This window comes from Cucumis melo, chromosome 4 (genome assembly GCF_025177605.1).
Source record: "Cucumis melo cultivar AY chromosome 4, USDA_Cmelo_AY_1.0, whole genome shotgun sequence".
In the NCBI taxonomy this organism is placed as follows: Eukaryota; Viridiplantae; Streptophyta; class Magnoliopsida; order Cucurbitales; family Cucurbitaceae; genus Cucumis; species Cucumis melo.
Genome location: NC_066860.1, coordinates 18632355 through 18649685, shown reverse-complemented (window position 1 = coordinate 18649685; position 17331 = coordinate 18632355). Strand labels below are relative to the sequence as shown.

The window sequence follows — 17331 nt, the reverse complement described above, 5'->3', positions numbered from 1 at the left end:
AAGAACAAACAATTAGTTCAAGATTCAATAATATCTGAGGTCAAACAGAGTACAAGTCAAAGAGACAGAGTAAACCAATACAGTACATGTTTGGATTTGACATTACATGAATGAGTCCTTCCAAAGTTCACCAGCAGCCAAAGCTAATACTATTGAGGTGGGTGGCTTTTGTTTCCTGCTCCAGAGTATCAAATCAATTAAACAGACTCTGTTCTTCACCATCTCAGTTTGATGGGAAAATTTTAACCATGTCTTTCATAAAACAAGGGAAAAGGTAAAGAATTTGAAAGATCAAAATGATTGAGAGTTACCCAAACTTTTCTGTAGAATAAATTAGATGAAAATACAATAAGCCTCCATGGAGGAGAAGTCTCACATGTAAAAGAATCTTAGCAGCTTCACTGTCTTACTGTTTGATAGCAGAAGAATTGACAGTCTTGAATTTGCCAGCTCTGTCCAAACTCCAAACAACCCCCTTATCTCTGCTATCTCTTTTATTTTTATCTCAGCAGCTCCCACATTCCTTCATATCCAATTCTAGGATATTGTTCAGTTCCTATTTAAAGCTGACCAAATTCATCTCCAATTCCAGAATATTTTGATTTTTTGTTTTTATCATACTGGTTTCACCTTCCTTATTTCTTGTAGATTATATTTACAGTGAATAGAAACCTCTAGTAAACTTGTGCCTGTTTAGATCCTTTAAAGAAAAATGATGAAATCTTATTGCATCCAATATAATCACAATTTTAAAAACAAATTTTGATAATAAAGAAAAAACTTAGGGAAAAAAAACTGTTTTAAGCCCATTATAAGCACTTAAAAGTTTATTTCAAACGGACTCTAGGATTTATCAACAAGATACACAGATGTAAAGGAGTTATTGTTCTTAATAGTTATTTACTTTTCCAACAATTAATTTCAGTTTGTTATCATAGGCATGAACATGTTTCAGAATTACTGAATAAGCTTGTGAATACAAGCGAACAGTGACTTTAAACTTTACAAGTCATTACGCACATCTCTTTTGAGATAGATTTGATTATATATATTGAGAACTGTTTTTCAATACAACTCAAAAACAACCACTTAGATTTCTGGAAAAAGTCAAAACTACTTGTCCCAATGTTATTGGAGTAGGAATGATAAGTTTGCTTCTTCTTTATTATTTCTTGTTCTACTGTTCTTCAAACAAGAGAAAGAATTTAATTCAAACACATCCTCTTTCATCACTTGTGGACCTCAGATATCATGGAGAACTTACGATCCTTAAAGATAAGAGATTGCGAAATTTTGAAGACATTCCAATACACTCTGAATCATCATATGGTGATAAATCATTGGTTAGATTTGTTGAAAAACCAAAAAAGAAAAAAAAAACAGAACTGGATGCACTGAACGGCAATAAGCTTCCCTGCTCATAATTATGTGAAGTTAATGGGGTATGTTGTGCAGAATAGTTAATAAGGGAGGCAGCCAGTAAAAATAATGTCTAGAGATAAGGGTAATATGGAGACAGAGTGCAAAGCACAACCTAATAATTGGTATTTTGACCTCTCAAAGTTGATCTTAAAGATTAATAACTAATACCATTTTCAAATGCACAAGGAGCTGAAATTTTAGGATCTATTCAACCATGGGAAAATAGTAATGATCTAACAGTCGTCTCCTTCATAGTTGAATTTTCATGCAAATTAGGTCCTAACAAGTCATGTGACCATCCATCTGAGAATTAAGATTCTATAGTAAAGTAACATTGTTATTCTGGAAGAACAGTGAAGGTGTACACAAGCCATCCCCAAGACTCGTGAACATCAAAATGAATGTGCAACAAGATCAATCATTTTTCTTTCTTAGGATAATAGACTCATAGAGAAGATTCCATTCATTGGATGGGTTACTTTTTTTTGGCACAGAACGCACATCACATTGTGCAAATTATGGTAGGGTAAACTTCGCAGTTAAATCAATCTTCCACTTATTTGATGGGGATGGTCAAGAGATTATTTATGGTTAAACTCTTGACAAATTTGTTTTGCATAGAAGCCTATTTAGGGAAAGAAATTGCAGAGATAAAACATTGATATCCGGTGAAGTGTCCTGATATTACACAGCTGATATAAGTAATAAGCAACAACTAGACTCGGAAAAATTGCATCTGCAATTAGCTTTGGTACTACTACCAATTTCCCAAAATTAACATTATTACTGAAAAACAAAACTGGAACTACCATCAATACTGCATACTCGGAGAAAGAGAGTAGAGGCTCAGTGCGTAATTAGTTTTGTGGATATTAGGCAAAGACAATCTTTTACAGCCATAACAGAGGTTCGAAGATAAATAATTCACAAGAAAATGGGGTATTTTAAGACGATTTCTTCTGGTTTGAATTAATAAACTGTATAATCAGAATTGGACAAAAGAATGAACAAGAATTGAAAAATCACATGGAGAAAAAGCTCAATCAAATATCATGTACCCATTTTTACACAACACCTGAGGAAAGCCCTAGAGAAGAATGTTCGTCCTTCCTATCCGCCCGCTGCCTGTTCAGTTTATCACCTGATGTGCAGCCTCTTATAATCTCAAGAACAAGCTTTGTTAATCTTCTCAATCCAAGAATCGAAAATTTACCCAAATTGTTGGCTTTTTCTGGAGCAGGTGACACAATCCAGTTAGCTCAATGGCCGCCACATCCTCAAGAATACTTCTACAGTCCTCGGCTCTGTTGTAAGATGAAGGAAACAGATGCCAATGGCTTCATGAAAATCCTTCATATCGATCCTTGACTCTTAGAAGCTGCCGTCTCTTGAATACCAAAAAACCCACCACACAGATTTGGAGGACTGCGGCAATACCTACAAAGAACAGCCCAACTTTCTTCCCCTTATTGAGACTTCGCTTCGACGCTTGATTAGTATTAATGTTTTTCGGAGGGACTGGTGGTCGTTTTTTCTTTCTCTCCATGGATGATGCAAGAGGGGGCGGTGGACTACGACGATGGCGATGCGGCGGCGGAGGAGGCGATGGGGAAAATGGGGGTGGAGATGGCGATGGAGGCGGTGAGATGATTCGGGGCGGAGGCGGGGGTGGTGGGGGAGGTGGTGGCAACGGTGGTGGTGGTGGAGAGGGAGAGGGAGGCGGTGGAGAAGGCATCGGCGGCGAGAGAGTGGGATTGGCTTCATCTGGAGTCTGAGACTCGACAAGAAGCGACAAAACACTGAAAGCAAACCCCGAAATCACGAAGATCAATGTGGTCAATGGCCGTTCCATTGCATTGAAAAAAACAGTAATCCAAGAAAATCAGGATTCACTTTCAAAATCCCCGGACCTTCCTCGCATCTGGATTTAACCAAAAACAGAGAACAACCCAACCCTGTGATTGAAATGAAACAATAGCCGACGTTTCTCCCAAAAGGGTTGGTTCCCAAAGGCTCAAAATCCTCTTTCGAAGCCTCGAAATCCAAATAACAATCGTCAACACCCACAAAGAGTCGGAAGCAAATTGAAAACGCTAGGGTTTGAGAAAACTCAAAAAAAGAAAGAAAAAAAACACCCGATTATAATGTGCCCCAAATTCCGCATCCACAAAAGAAGAGGAAAAAAAAAAGAACCCAAAATCAAAATCCGCAGAAGAAAAGATTAGAATGAAAAAAGAAGAAGAAATCTGCAGAGGACATTGGGATGGCCTCGGAATCTGGGGCTTCCTCAATGTGAGGGTTTGGCAAAGGGGAAAAAGAAGAGCATAAGAAGGAGGAGGAAATGGAGGGGGTGAAAATTGATGGCTGAGAAAGAAAGAGAAGAAGAAGGATGAGGAAACTGAGTCAAATGTAAGATTGACTGAGTCACAGTGATGATCTAAGCTTTGTTGTGAGATATAATAATAATAATAATAATAATAAGAAGAAGAAGAAGAAGAAGAAGAAGAAGAAAAATTCAAAATTAAAAAAACAAAAAATGGATTGGGATGAAGAAGAAGAAGAAGAAGAAGAAGAAGAAGAAGAAGAAGAAGAAGAAGAGGGAGGTGGAGGAGGAAAAGGTTACGCGGAAATTAAAACAGTATTGGTTTTGGGGCTATTTTAGGGAAGTAGAGGGATTGATTGATTAGATTAATTAAATTAATCCATTTTTCCAAGCTGTTTACTTTTTTTTTTTCCTTTTTGTAGATTCAAACACATTAACTTAATCCTACACTTAGCTGTTAAAAATACCCTAATTATATGCTTTGCCTATCTGTTTCTTCCTCTTTCTCTACATCTCAATCTTTTTAATAATATAACCTCTTTCTTTTTTTCCTTTTTCCATCTATGTTTTTTCTTCTTTTTACTAATTATTCTCTTTTAATTTCTTAGCTGCTTTTCCTTTTAATTACAAATCTACGCATTCATTTTCTTTTTGTTTTTGTCATTCTAAAATGTCAAATAGATTCATTCATTCTCAGTTTGCCTCTTTCACCTTTAATTTATTTCTATACATCTTTTCAACTTTTAGTTTTTGTATCATATACTATTTAATGTATTTTAATTCACTAATTCACTCTGTTTTCAACCTATTTTTGTATCTTTCACAATAATTAATTATATTTTTCGTTAAAATTTAAAAACAAAAATTAAAAATTAAAAGTTACTTTTTCTTTTGAAAAATAAAAAGAAAATTAGAAGAAAAAAAATAGCATATTACAAATATGACAAGTAATTAGATATATCACAAGATATCAAAAGGCTATTAGAAGACTATTTGTCGCTCATTTTGCAATTTAGAAAATGTAGTGACATGAACTCTATTATCACAAATTCTTTTGCTATTTTTACAAACGCTCCTAAAAATAGAACAATATAAGATAGGTATCAAATTTTCAATACTTTAAAAAGTAATAGATGCTTTTATTCACTAAGTTATGATCAAATTCAAGCTAACAAGTAACTTTTTTTAAAAAAAAAAAAAAAAAAAAGAAAAAAGTTCAACAATAAGGGTGGAAGTATTTTTAACTGCTTAATCAATGATACAGATTTTATATATCAACTATTCTATACTTATATCCAACCATTAGTTTCTTAAGTTAGATATTCAAACATTATACTGCCCGGGCTGCAACAAGGAGTCGGTGTCATTATGTTAATAAAAAATAGCTCGGGGGATGTTAACAAATTGGTCTACTACAGAAACAAGAAACAAGATTTCATAAGTTCAGGGACTTGAGAACGGAACAAAATACGGGGGGACTCAACCGTCTTCTGAAAAAGGATGCCGCTATGTTGAAGAGACAAGTATCTCACTTGCAAACATATTTGGGCGATGGATGAAAACGGGGGGATTTTCAATTCCGATCCATGCAATACCATCGTTTTCAATATATTTAATTTGAATTGGCATTTTCTGCATCATAATTCTCACAATAATTATTGTGAAGAAAGACCTACAAGAATTAGTCTTGGATAGTTTAGAGGTATTTTTAAATCTAGCATGATAAATTAAAATATAGCAAAATTTTAGATATTATATTTCAGTACACCAATAAATACATCGCTATATTAGAATTTGAAAATTTGCAAAATTTCGTAAATATTTTGTGTAATTTTATTATTTACAATATATTTTGAATAAATTATCTTTTACTTGTTAATTTCTAAAATAAAAAAATGCTTAATTTGTTATATTTAAAACATTATATTTTAAAGTGAGAGAGAGAATCCAATATTGATATTGTTCCTAAACAAAGGGCTAATACGAGGCTTTGTTGAACAACTAAAAATCTAAAATGAATAATTTTTTTTTTTTTGTTAGGTTAAAACATTAGAATCTTCCACTTACTAGATTTATTTACAAGTACAAAGGTCATAATCACTATGTCACATGTGTTAAATATTATTATTAGTCTAATTTAAACAAAATGATGTCAAAATGTTAGCTTTCAATACTTAGTTTGTGTAGTAAATAAGTATTATAAGGGATGATGTCTTTTAAAAGTAAAATAATTATTAAAAGAACTCTAAATTTTATGTATATATATTGAGAAAATCTCACAATCCAATTCATAATCATATTTGGTCCCACAAAGACCTCCTTATATAATATTTAAGTTTGATAAGCAAATTATTATTTTAATATCTACAAAGCTAAAAGACAGAGTTGTGGTTTTTACTCAAATTAGGTATATTATTAACAATGATCTGCACATTTAAATTTTTAATAATCATTTTATAATTAGAAACTCAAACTTTCAATCCATTCTTTAATTTCAAGTGTTTAATGGTAGATGAGATGGATTTATAACTTTTTGAAACAATTTTTCTCAAAGAGGGTTGAAAAAGTCTTCCTTTTTTGGTTCATTTATTATGTTGTCTTTTTGTTTGGAAAAAAAAGAAAAACATTGTTGATTTTGTTAGAAGTTAGATATGTTAAGTTTGACTTGTTAAATGTTTTTCAGATCTAAATGGCAGCCAAAGAAACAGCCCATTTACATTTCCTTATATTTATTTATTTATTCAAATGCTCCCATTATAAATGTAAGTGTCTCTTCAAATTAAATTAAAAGACATAAACGTCACATGTGTCTAACCAAGCAATCTTAGTTAATATGGCAATTTTGTCACATGACAATTCAACATAAACTAGGTTAACTCGACACTTACTCAAATGGATTGAGTCAACAACAATCAAGTAACCACAGGTCAATCCAAACTCTCAACAAGTCATTAGTTTATCCAAGTTAGTTCAATCAATCAACTAGTCCGAGATACATCTATCATTTAAGGGAAACAACACATTTATGGATAGAAAAAATAAAAATAGCAAACTGTTAAATTATTTTGGTCTATGACAAAACTAATTGTAAGAATAATTTTTTCAATTTTTTATTCGAATTTACCCATTCATGGATAACAATTGTCCATATACAAATATTATTAAGATCAAAAAAATGAAACAAAATATCACATATAATAAATACAGTATATGTGTAAACACACTCACTTATCATAATTCTTAACTAAATCAAAAAATATTATATTGTTCCAATAATCCCTAAACATATGTCATTAGTGTCAATTTGCTATTTTCGACAAAATAGCAAAATATCGGATTACAAATAAAAAAATCGCAAATCCCAAAAATATTTTGATTTTCGGCAAAATTGAGTGCTTGATATTTTTTTCAATTTTTTTTTTGCAGAGTATACTCTTTACAAATACATGAAAAAATCAAACAAAATGTCACAGTACGAATACAATATATTTGTAAATACATTCACTTTTGGTAAATTTTAACTAAATCAAAAAATATTATGCTGCACAAGATATCACCAACATCCACTAAAATATGGGTTTAGTTTCAACGTCCCCTAATTATTAGGATTTAAATCAATTAATTCACAATTTTTTATATTTCATATTATTTATAAAAAATTTATTAAATAATACGTATTACAAAATTTTAATAACAATTTGAATCTATAATTTATATCATCCCTCGTCAATCTGAATTCAAATTTTACCTCGTATCCCTAAAATAAGACAAAGATCAATTCAACTATTTATAAAAGAATAAACATAAATAACTTAATACATATTCGATATTTATTAACCTTTTGAGTTTAGAAATATATATCTCACCCTAAAATAGTTTGTTTTAATCTCAATTTTTAACCTTATTTTTAAATCCAATATTTACGGTTTAATTTTAAATAGTTATTTTGAATCCCTAAAATTATGCTAAAGATACTAAAGATACTAAACTTAAATTTCAGTTAGATTATCATCCATAAAATAATGCTAAAATAACAAACTCATATTTTCATCTCCAATTTTTGCTGACTTTGAATTCAAATTTTATACATTATCCCTAAAATGATGCAAATATATCTAAAAGATTATGAGTTTTTTATATTTTAAACAATTTATTAATAATATTGGCAATTATTACAATTTCTTAAATGGCCTTAAATATGCCTCTTTTTACAATTAATAATCTTCTTCCTTATGTCTTTTAAATTAAATCAGAGAAAAGAAAAGAAGCATGAAAAATAGGAAGAGGGGGCAGAAAAAACACAGTAGAGAGAATTTTTTCTTGCAAAAAAGATTGATAGAGAAGAGTGTGGTGTGACGGTTTCTAGCGTTCCAATAGTTTTTGTAATTGATGGAAGTTTGATTTTGATGTGCTAATCGTGTTGGGAGTTTGATTTTAATTGTAGGGTATTTGTAGTTTCTTGAATAATTGTATTTAGGATTCAATTTTTTCAGTTAGGTATGGGCATTTAAAACATTATTCCAGCAATTAGTTTTCCATATTTTCTGATTTTGATATTTTATCAATTTAAATAAAAATTTGTCATTTATCCAAAGTAAACCTTCTATTTTGCTATTATTCTTGTCGGTCCTAAATCTAAACTAAACGAAAAGTTTAAGGTTGGTCATTCAATTGAAAATCATCAAGCCCAAAGAGTGGTCACCTCCTAAGAAGATCAACCGATCCTTTAAGAAGATCATCAAGTTCGTAGACCAATCATCTAAGAAGATCAACGAGCTTAAGGACTAAAGTTTATGCATTTAAGAAGAAGATAAAATTAGAGATTATAGCACTTATATTACAAACCAAAAATTAATTAAGTTTATTTTTACGAATTAAATTTTTTTTATTGAAATCTCGTGGTAACAAATTGGCATGTTTAATGGGACAATTTCTATCTTGCAATAACATTAAAGAAGTTACTTAAACACTGGTTAATTCGACTAACGTCTTTATAGGGTATTTAGAAGCATTCATACAAATTACAAAACTCCATTGTCTAACAGTAAACCAAAATCAATATTTATACATATCTAAATCATTCCACAAACTATAAAAAAAAAAAGAGAATAGAGAAAAAGAACATAAATATTTTTTAAAATGAAAGTGATGGAATGTAAAAAGTCAATGATCCAAACTACTGTAACTATCGCCAAGTTATCAATCATTGATTGGAGAAAACTTTGACTTAAAAAAAAAGTTAATGTAAAGATTAGCTAAAGAAGGAAAGATTGAGATCGACATTGATGAAATAGCTCAATAAAATCTTATTACAATAACAACAAATAGATATATAACCAAATAAACTCCACAAGTTCATATCAACAAATGTCAATTAAGTCAAAGCGTTGAATATAAATCAAGCAAAAGACTTTTATATCTTCAATTGTATTAAGCTTTCAACTATTCAGTTTTCAATTTTTTCAAAGATTAAGTATAACCACAATAAAAGAAAAAGACTGCATCATTAATGTCATTTCCAATTAAACTTCAAGGTTATCTCCACGTTGAAGAAAATTGACCTTCAACCTCTCTCAATTATGTCATGTGAAGTTTAAAAATTTAGAAAGTTGAATACTAAGTTAACTCAAATCTTTTTTGACCAAGTTTTAATTTTTGAGGAAAATTGAACCACATAGCAACTCTTAGTTGCGTTTGGGAATATGTAAAAAAGAGAAAAAAGAAAAATAAAAAGAGATTGTTCGAATCAATTTTGTTAACATGGGTTTGATTGTTTCAATTATCTTATTCTACACTGTCTTATGATTGCCCAACAAAAAAGTCAATTCCATCAACAAATTATAATCACAACTTCAATCAACTACATTTTATTATTTTTATGTTCCTTATTGGTTTCACTATAAGAGTGTTTTTTATGAAAGGAAAAAAAAAAAAAAAAAAACCCTTCATTTTTATATAAACACTTTTATTCAAAATGGTTTAAAATATCCTTTAAAAGCTTTTCAAAACCCATTTCTATAGTTTTTAAACACTCAAATTTATAAATACAAAGTATTCATGTTTTTACGATCACTTTGAAACTAATGGTCCGATTTATTTAAATATAATATTTTTAGTACATATATTGTAGGGAATAATCTTAGAAAAATAATAATTATTTAAAAAACGAAGTATTTATTTGTATTTGTTTATGCTACTTTTTTTATAAAAATGTTAGGCAGGTTTTCTTGTTGAAGTAATTTTTATTGGAAAACAAATGTTGATCATTGTTGTACTGGTGCAAAATTCGATGTCACCTTATTGTTAAATTGCATATGTTGGTTGCTCCCCAAGGTTAACACAACTTCCCAACTTAAGCGTGCACTCACAAGAGTTCGAGATTGAATCAAAGAAAAACTTTTTCCTTAGAGAAAAATTAATTAGGGTTTTTGGCAAGAAAAAAACTCCGTCAACCAAAATCTTTTCTTTAAAAAAATATATAAATAGAATAATGATTTTAGAATTATAAAATGTATTAAATAATAATTATTATTAATTTCTAATAGAAATTTTAATTATAAATCAGTTCCATGATAATCATTCAAACAATTTCTAAGTTCAAGATTTGAAAATATTTTGATTTTTAGTCGTTAATATGGTTTTAATTATTATTTTATGAATTTTAGATTTTTTAGAAATATTTTTAAATATAGCAAATAAACTAAAATATTTATAATATATAGCAAAATGTTTAATTTTATCAATGATAAAAATTGATAGACTTCTATCACTATCTATCAATATCACTAATAGAAGCATATCGATGTCTACTAATATCTATTGTTGATAGAATATAAATTTTTGTTATATTGTAAATAGTTTACTAAATTTACTATTTTTGATCCTTCTCCTTTTCTTTTTTTTTTCAACTAATCACAGTGTTCATAGAATTTAATTTTTTTTATACTAATCCTCATTGTTATAAATTGAATTTGGACTAATAAATATCATTAAAAGTACTTTTATCTTATTATAATTAGTAATTAATAATATTTTAAAATTATATTGTTATTGGAAGAATTATGGTAAATGAAAAGCTATTGAAAGTACTTATAAAATATAAATAAATTTTAAATAGTTATCAGAATAGAAGTGTATTAATATTCATTAGTAATATAAATATTGAGGTTGTTGCGTTATATTTGAAAATTTTTGTTGTTATTTTAGAAAACGAATCATTAAATTTTATTATTTTTCCGGTCAAATCTTTCATCTATGAAAGAGTTCACAGAGACGGTAAGAATGAAAAATAAATTGGGCTCTTCAACCCAAGGCCCAAAGGTTATTAAACGTTATATGGACTACAAGTGGCCATACCAACTAACTCTCAGGCCCAATAAAAAATGACGAAAAGTTAAAAGTTAGAAAAAAAAGAGAGAAGATAAGTGTTCTTTCTCCTCATATCTTTGAAAACATTGATAAAGGTAGGAGCAAGGCCAACGAGTTCAATTTCTAATCAGATTTGAAATAATTTTAAATATTTTTAAATAATAAAATAAAAATAAAATTCAATTATTATTTATGTTATTTTATTTTGAAATAAAATCTTATATTTCACTCCCGAAATATTTAAATATATTTAAATATTTTATTTTTTAAAAAATTAAAATTCAATTATCATATGTTATTTTATTTTGAAATAAAATCTCGAATCCTAATTTTGGGATAAATAAGCCTATTTTAAATTTTTAAAATTTAGATTTTATCCCCAATTTTAAAATCAAAATTTAGGTTCAAAATCTAAGTCAAATTAACTTGCACGTATAACCTCCATTTTTATCTCAAATTTAAATTAGAGCCATAAATCTAACTTTATTCCAAGATTGAAGTCTCCTATTTATTAAAATTAAAATTGGTCATTCCAAGTGTTTGTGCACCCTCTAGAAAAATTAGGGTACCGTAGAAACCTCATCCTTGTCTCAAAATTAAAATTTGCTTAGTTTCAAAATTTATCTAAAAAATTTAAAAAATTAAATTTAAATTTTTATCCTCAAATCAAAGTAGCAGCGGATAAAACCTTGAACTTTTCTCAAATTAAGGATCGACTATATTCCAACTCTTATTTCAAATTTAAATCAAACACATGCACTAAATTCATAGTTTGATTTATTTGATATGTCGAATTGAGCAAAAAAAAAAAAAAAGCTTATATTTAGACTTCAAATTTATCTTTTTCGAAATTCAACCACCCATATAGATGCATAAATCTTGAAAATGAACATTTGTTGGATAAATTTTTTTTGGAACCAATCACAAATTGGTATTAACTTAAAATTGACATGTATCCCAAAAAAGACATAAATTGGCCAATTCTAACGGTGCCACTTGACTTTATTATACAATTAGATCAAATTAATTATTTTGGTTCAATTAAATATTATTTAGTTGGATTAAAATTTGAGTAAAAAAAAAAGAAAAAAAAGCTTAATTTAACTAAAGGTCAAATATAATCTAAACCATGTAGTTAAATGCATGGGTCTGTTCCATGAATCAACTAGACCCAAGTCCATAAACATTCATCAAATAATTCTCTTCATTTATAGGGGTGGAAATTTTTTGACTCTAGGTCTAAAGAGAATTCTATGACCATTCGATCGAAATTTCTTACAAGCTTACTTCAAGAACATCAAGCATAAGCACCTCTAATTCTAGAGATCGAACCACATTACATCAAATCAATATAAATATAACAAAAATTGAGAGAGAGTGAAGGAAAGATTGGGTGGGAATAGTACAAAAACTATGAAAGAGTGACCTAGTAATTGGGATTGGGAATATAATAATTCTATATGATTTTTGTGTTAAGTGAATAGTGGTTTTTCTTTTAAGTTGTATTAAAATATTATAAAAATCAAAAAATATTTAGTGTATTGGTATGTCAAACGTAATGCCAACTAAGTATTGTTAACTTGACATAGGTCCATGTAATATTTTTATTTATTGTCTCTCACTTTTAGAACGATTTGTAATTGCAACTACAACTGATGGAATAATCAACTTATGTTAAGTGCAAGTTAAGGAGTGATGGTAGTTCAGGGGAAAGGATTATGAAGAAGCAAATGATAGATGGAGCCACTCGGGAAAGAGAAAGAAAAAAGAGTCCAAATCTTCACCTTCCACATTTTTTGTTGAAACTATAGAAACAAAATCAATAAGATACCCTCCCTTAAGACTTAAGGATCCTAACAATATTCTGTCCCTGTCTCTATCTCTATCTCTCTCACTGATGCAGAGTAAACTAGTAATTTGGCTGTTTGTACACAGCAAAGGAAAAGTAGTTTTCTCACATTTCATATCTTGGAATGGGAGTTGCACCAAAAAGAAAACAAAAAGACCAACTTATTTATTTTTTATTTTTCTTTTCTCTTAAGGTAGATAGATAGATAGATAGATGCCAAACAAACAGAAAAGTGTTGAATTTTTTCTGACTTACAAAGCAACATCAAAGGATCAAATCCAGAAACAGAAATTAAAAAGAAGAAGAAAAAAGGCTTTTAAGATATACATATAAAAAGAATACAGTGAGAATGGAAAAAAGAGTCCTGTGTTGTGTTTTGGCATGCTTGATATAATCAGATCAGAAAGGGGGGGTACCCTACACTTTGGGATGGGCCTTTTAGCTTTTCCCTTCACATGAAAGAGAGAGTGTGTGTTGTGTTGTGTTGTGTTGGGGTTTTAGGGGTAGGGGTTTGTTGTAATAGAAAGGGTGTGTATGCCCTAAAACTTCAACCACAGAAAAGGGCAGAAAAGAGGCAGAGGTTGGCAGTGTGCCCTCTTCCTTTTTGCAGTGTCCCATATTACAATAACTTAAAAACTGTGTCCCTTAACATAACATAACATAACATAACATAACCCACCTCTTCTTTTTTCCTCTTTCCTCTTCTCTTCTAAAATATATAATCATATTAACATTTATTTCTTTCTTAAACATATTTTTGAAGCAGAAGAAATAAGTTAGAATGTTAAATGAAAATTGTAATTTGAAATGGTATAGTGGTGTTATGTGGAATATGAAAACTGGAACTTTCACATTATCACATACCTGTTCAACCTTACAATTGTACTCATTCGTATTAATGTTTGTTTTAGTAAAAAAAATTTGTGTTTGAAATGGAAAGTTGTGAAGATAAGGTTTTTGGATAAATGTACAAACTCACTTTAGTACTTCTCTAATGAAGTTAGTGAGGGAAACAAACGTGTAGTATTAGTTGTGGTAGTTCTTTTCATGTTTTGAGTTCTAATTACAAAAACAAACAACAACGACTGTTAAAACGAAGTTCCATTAACCATGCGTTACTGCTTGAAATCATTTTGTAAAAAAGAAGAGAAGATTAGAATGATGTATAAAAGGAGTGGCATTTTGGTGATTTAGTGGAGGGAGAAGGGATGTTGGAATAGCAGAGACAGATATGAAAAGGGAGGAGGAAAAAGAAGAAGAAAGAAAGAGGGATGGGGATGGGCCAAAAAGGGGGTCCGTCCTGCTTCTCTCTCTTGTTCTACCATTGAATATTTATTACTTTTATTATTTGTGTAGAAATAAATATAAAAATAAAAAGGCAGAATTGATATGAGTATGCTTTGGAAATTGATACACACTTTGTTTCTTATAATGGGTTATAAGTTAAAAACTGAGTCACATACATACACACACACACACACACACACGCACTGCCTTTTAACACCACGCTCCCATAAACCCCTATATGCCTTTCCCATCCCCTCTCTTCACACCTTCAATCTTTCTTTTCAATCACTTTCTAATTTCTAACCTCTCTCTCTCTCTCCCTCTATATATATAATAATATATCCCTTCAATATTTGGAATTCCCTACCTACATCCTATCTACCATTCTTTCCACTCACATACACTTTCTAAATTGAATATACTATACAGTGATTAATTAATTGCTTCATTTTATTAACTATGTTTCATCTTAAATATACACCACGAGATCAGGGTACAAGTGTGTTCCCCTCTAACTTATATAGCTTCTTTTATTTTTAATATAAACCTTTAACTATTCTTTCTTTATTTATAGAGATACTCGTGAATATAACAATCAAATTCAAAATAATTAAATATACAATACTTTTAAAAATTGTAAATATAATAAAATTTGTCAAATTCTATCAATGATAAGAGTTTTACACTAATAGACCATATTTTAAATATTGGTCTATCATCGATAAATTATAAAAAACTATTAAGGATAAAAGCCTTTGTTATATTTACAATTTTTTAAAAACTTTTTGATTATATATTTAATAATTATTCACCCTTATTTATGATGTATAAAGAGTTAGGATCTAGAAGAATATTTTTTAAACAAACTTGTCCTATCAAATTTTCATTAATCATATCTATTGCCCTTTTGTAATTTAAATGTAATATATTTTAGACTTTGTTCTTTTTTCCTCTAAATATAGCTAATGGCTTACATATCTGATTATTTACTTATGGTGTGTTTGGATTATATTTTCAAGTGTTTAATTTAAAAAAATAAATTATTCTAAAAAAGATGGAGGGTTTAGAAGCAATTCAAAATAGTTTTTCAAATGTATTTTAAACCATTTTCAAAAAAAAAAAAAAAATTAAACAAAAATGAATTTATTTAGAAACATTCTTTTAAAGTCAATTCAAATGCTTTAATCTTAAAATGAAATCAATTATGGACGTTTATACTATAAAATTGAAGCCTACCACAATTAATTGTTTTATGTATGCAATTAATTGAGGGTAGTAATTTGGTGGAGTATTGGTATTTATCCATTAAGTTATAGTTATAAATTAAAGTAATAGCCCAAAACTTAATCTATAAATAAATACACAATATTTGTTAATTCTTCTATCGTGTGTGTTCATTTCCATTTTTTAAGATTTGAAAATTAAAGATTGCAATATGTTTGTCAAATTTTACATTGAGGTTTGCATGTAGATTTCAATGTTTTGTCGATTCAACGCAAATAAATTTCTTGTTTGAACTTTTACTTTTGTAGAAAATAATGTTTCTTATTTCGATCTAACTTTTTCAATTATAAATATTGATTAATTTCATATTATTTTTAAATTAAAAATGTAATAATTGATTATTAAATCATTTCTTATTTTGATTAACTAATGATTTTTATTTTAAATAACAATTTTTTATAGATAACAAAATAATAATAATAATAAAACTATTCATAAGTATATAAAAAAAAGGTCCGTAGAGTATTTAATAGATATTACAATATTTTGTAAATAGTTTTAACTTTTTATTATATTTGAAAATATTCTTGAGTAACTAGCTATTATATTAATCTTTCTCAAAAAATAAAAAATAAATAGAATATTGTTATAAAATAAAAAAGACAAAGAGAAGAGTAAAGAAGAGAGAAAGTAGAAAAGACAATTGAACTCAATTACGATGTGTTTATAATTGATCTCTACAACCTTTATTTATAGGGTTGCGAGAATAATGACTACAAACCAAATATAAAGAGAGGACGAAAAAGTTAAGATTGATGGGAAGGTTATTGGATGAATTTGTAACATGAGGTTATGGACATCTAATAATATTCAATTTTAATTTAGAATATTCATAATGTTATAAAATAAAGAACAAAGAAGCAAAATAAGAACAATGAAACAACAAGAAAGATGAATAGAGAAAAGAGGAAGTCTCAACTGAACTCAATTGTGGTATGTCTTACATAGACGTCATACACCTCTATTTATAGAACATGTCATGGTATAGGTTACATTGTGAAATTCAATAGGGTGAATGTTACAACATGGAATTAAATGAGAGTTATAAGAAAATTGATAACCTACGTAGGCTATGAATATTACAATTATAATATATAATTATATTTAAAATACTCCCCCTTAGATATTCATATTATATAAAAATAAATGTCTCGTCAAAACCTTACTAGAAAAAATCCCGATGGAAGAAAAAAATCCTAGTGAAGGAAAAAGAGTACATCATTTTTATACATTAATAATTGCCTCATTAAAAACCTTGCTAGGAAACCCAATGAGAAAAACCATAGTCAAGGGAAAAAGAGTGCAGTATTTCTATTCCTTAAGGGCAATATTTATACTCCCATTATGAATACATCACTTGAGTTCCCTGAGTCGTCGCATTCCAATGTTGTGCAACAACTTTTCAAATGTTGATGTGGGTAATGCCTTCGTGAATAAGTCCACCAAGTTGTCTTTTGAAGAAATTTGTTGTACATTGATGTCACCATTTTCTTCAAGGTCATGTGTATAGAAGAGTTTTGGTGAGATATGCTTTGTTATATCTCGTTTTATATACCCTCATTTGATTTATGCTATACATGCAATATTATCTTTAAATAATATTGTTGGTAAATTTTTATTGAAAGACAAACCACATGTTTCTCGAATACTATGAGTCATTGACCTCAACCATACACATTCTCTACTAGCTTCATGAATTGCAAGAATTTCTGCATTATTTGATGAAGTGGTCGTAATGGTTTGCTTTAATGATCATCAAGATATAACAGTTCCTCCACATGTAAACAGATAACATGTT

The 17331-nt window shown here is 28.9% G+C and overlaps 1 protein-coding gene across 1 annotated transcript; it reads right to left on the bottom strand.

Moving 5' to 3' along the window:
• Positions 1 to 2362: 2362 nt before the first annotated feature.
• On the bottom strand, positions 2363 to 4072 carry LOC103501988 (leucine-rich repeat extensin-like protein 3). The gene has a single exon (XM_008465775.3). The coding sequence runs from the start codon at positions 3272 to 3274 to the stop codon at positions 2762 to 2764; it is 513 nt and encodes a 170-aa protein (XP_008463997.1). The 5' UTR covers positions 3275 to 4072; the 3' UTR covers positions 2363 to 2761.
• Positions 4073 to 17331: the final 13259 nt, after the last annotated feature.

What these genes read in the sequence shown, in the direction of transcription:
- LOC103501988 (XM_008465775.3), bottom strand. Translation starts at nt 3,274, where the DNA reads ATGGAACGGCCATTGACCACATTGATCTTCGTGATTTCGGGGTTTGCT.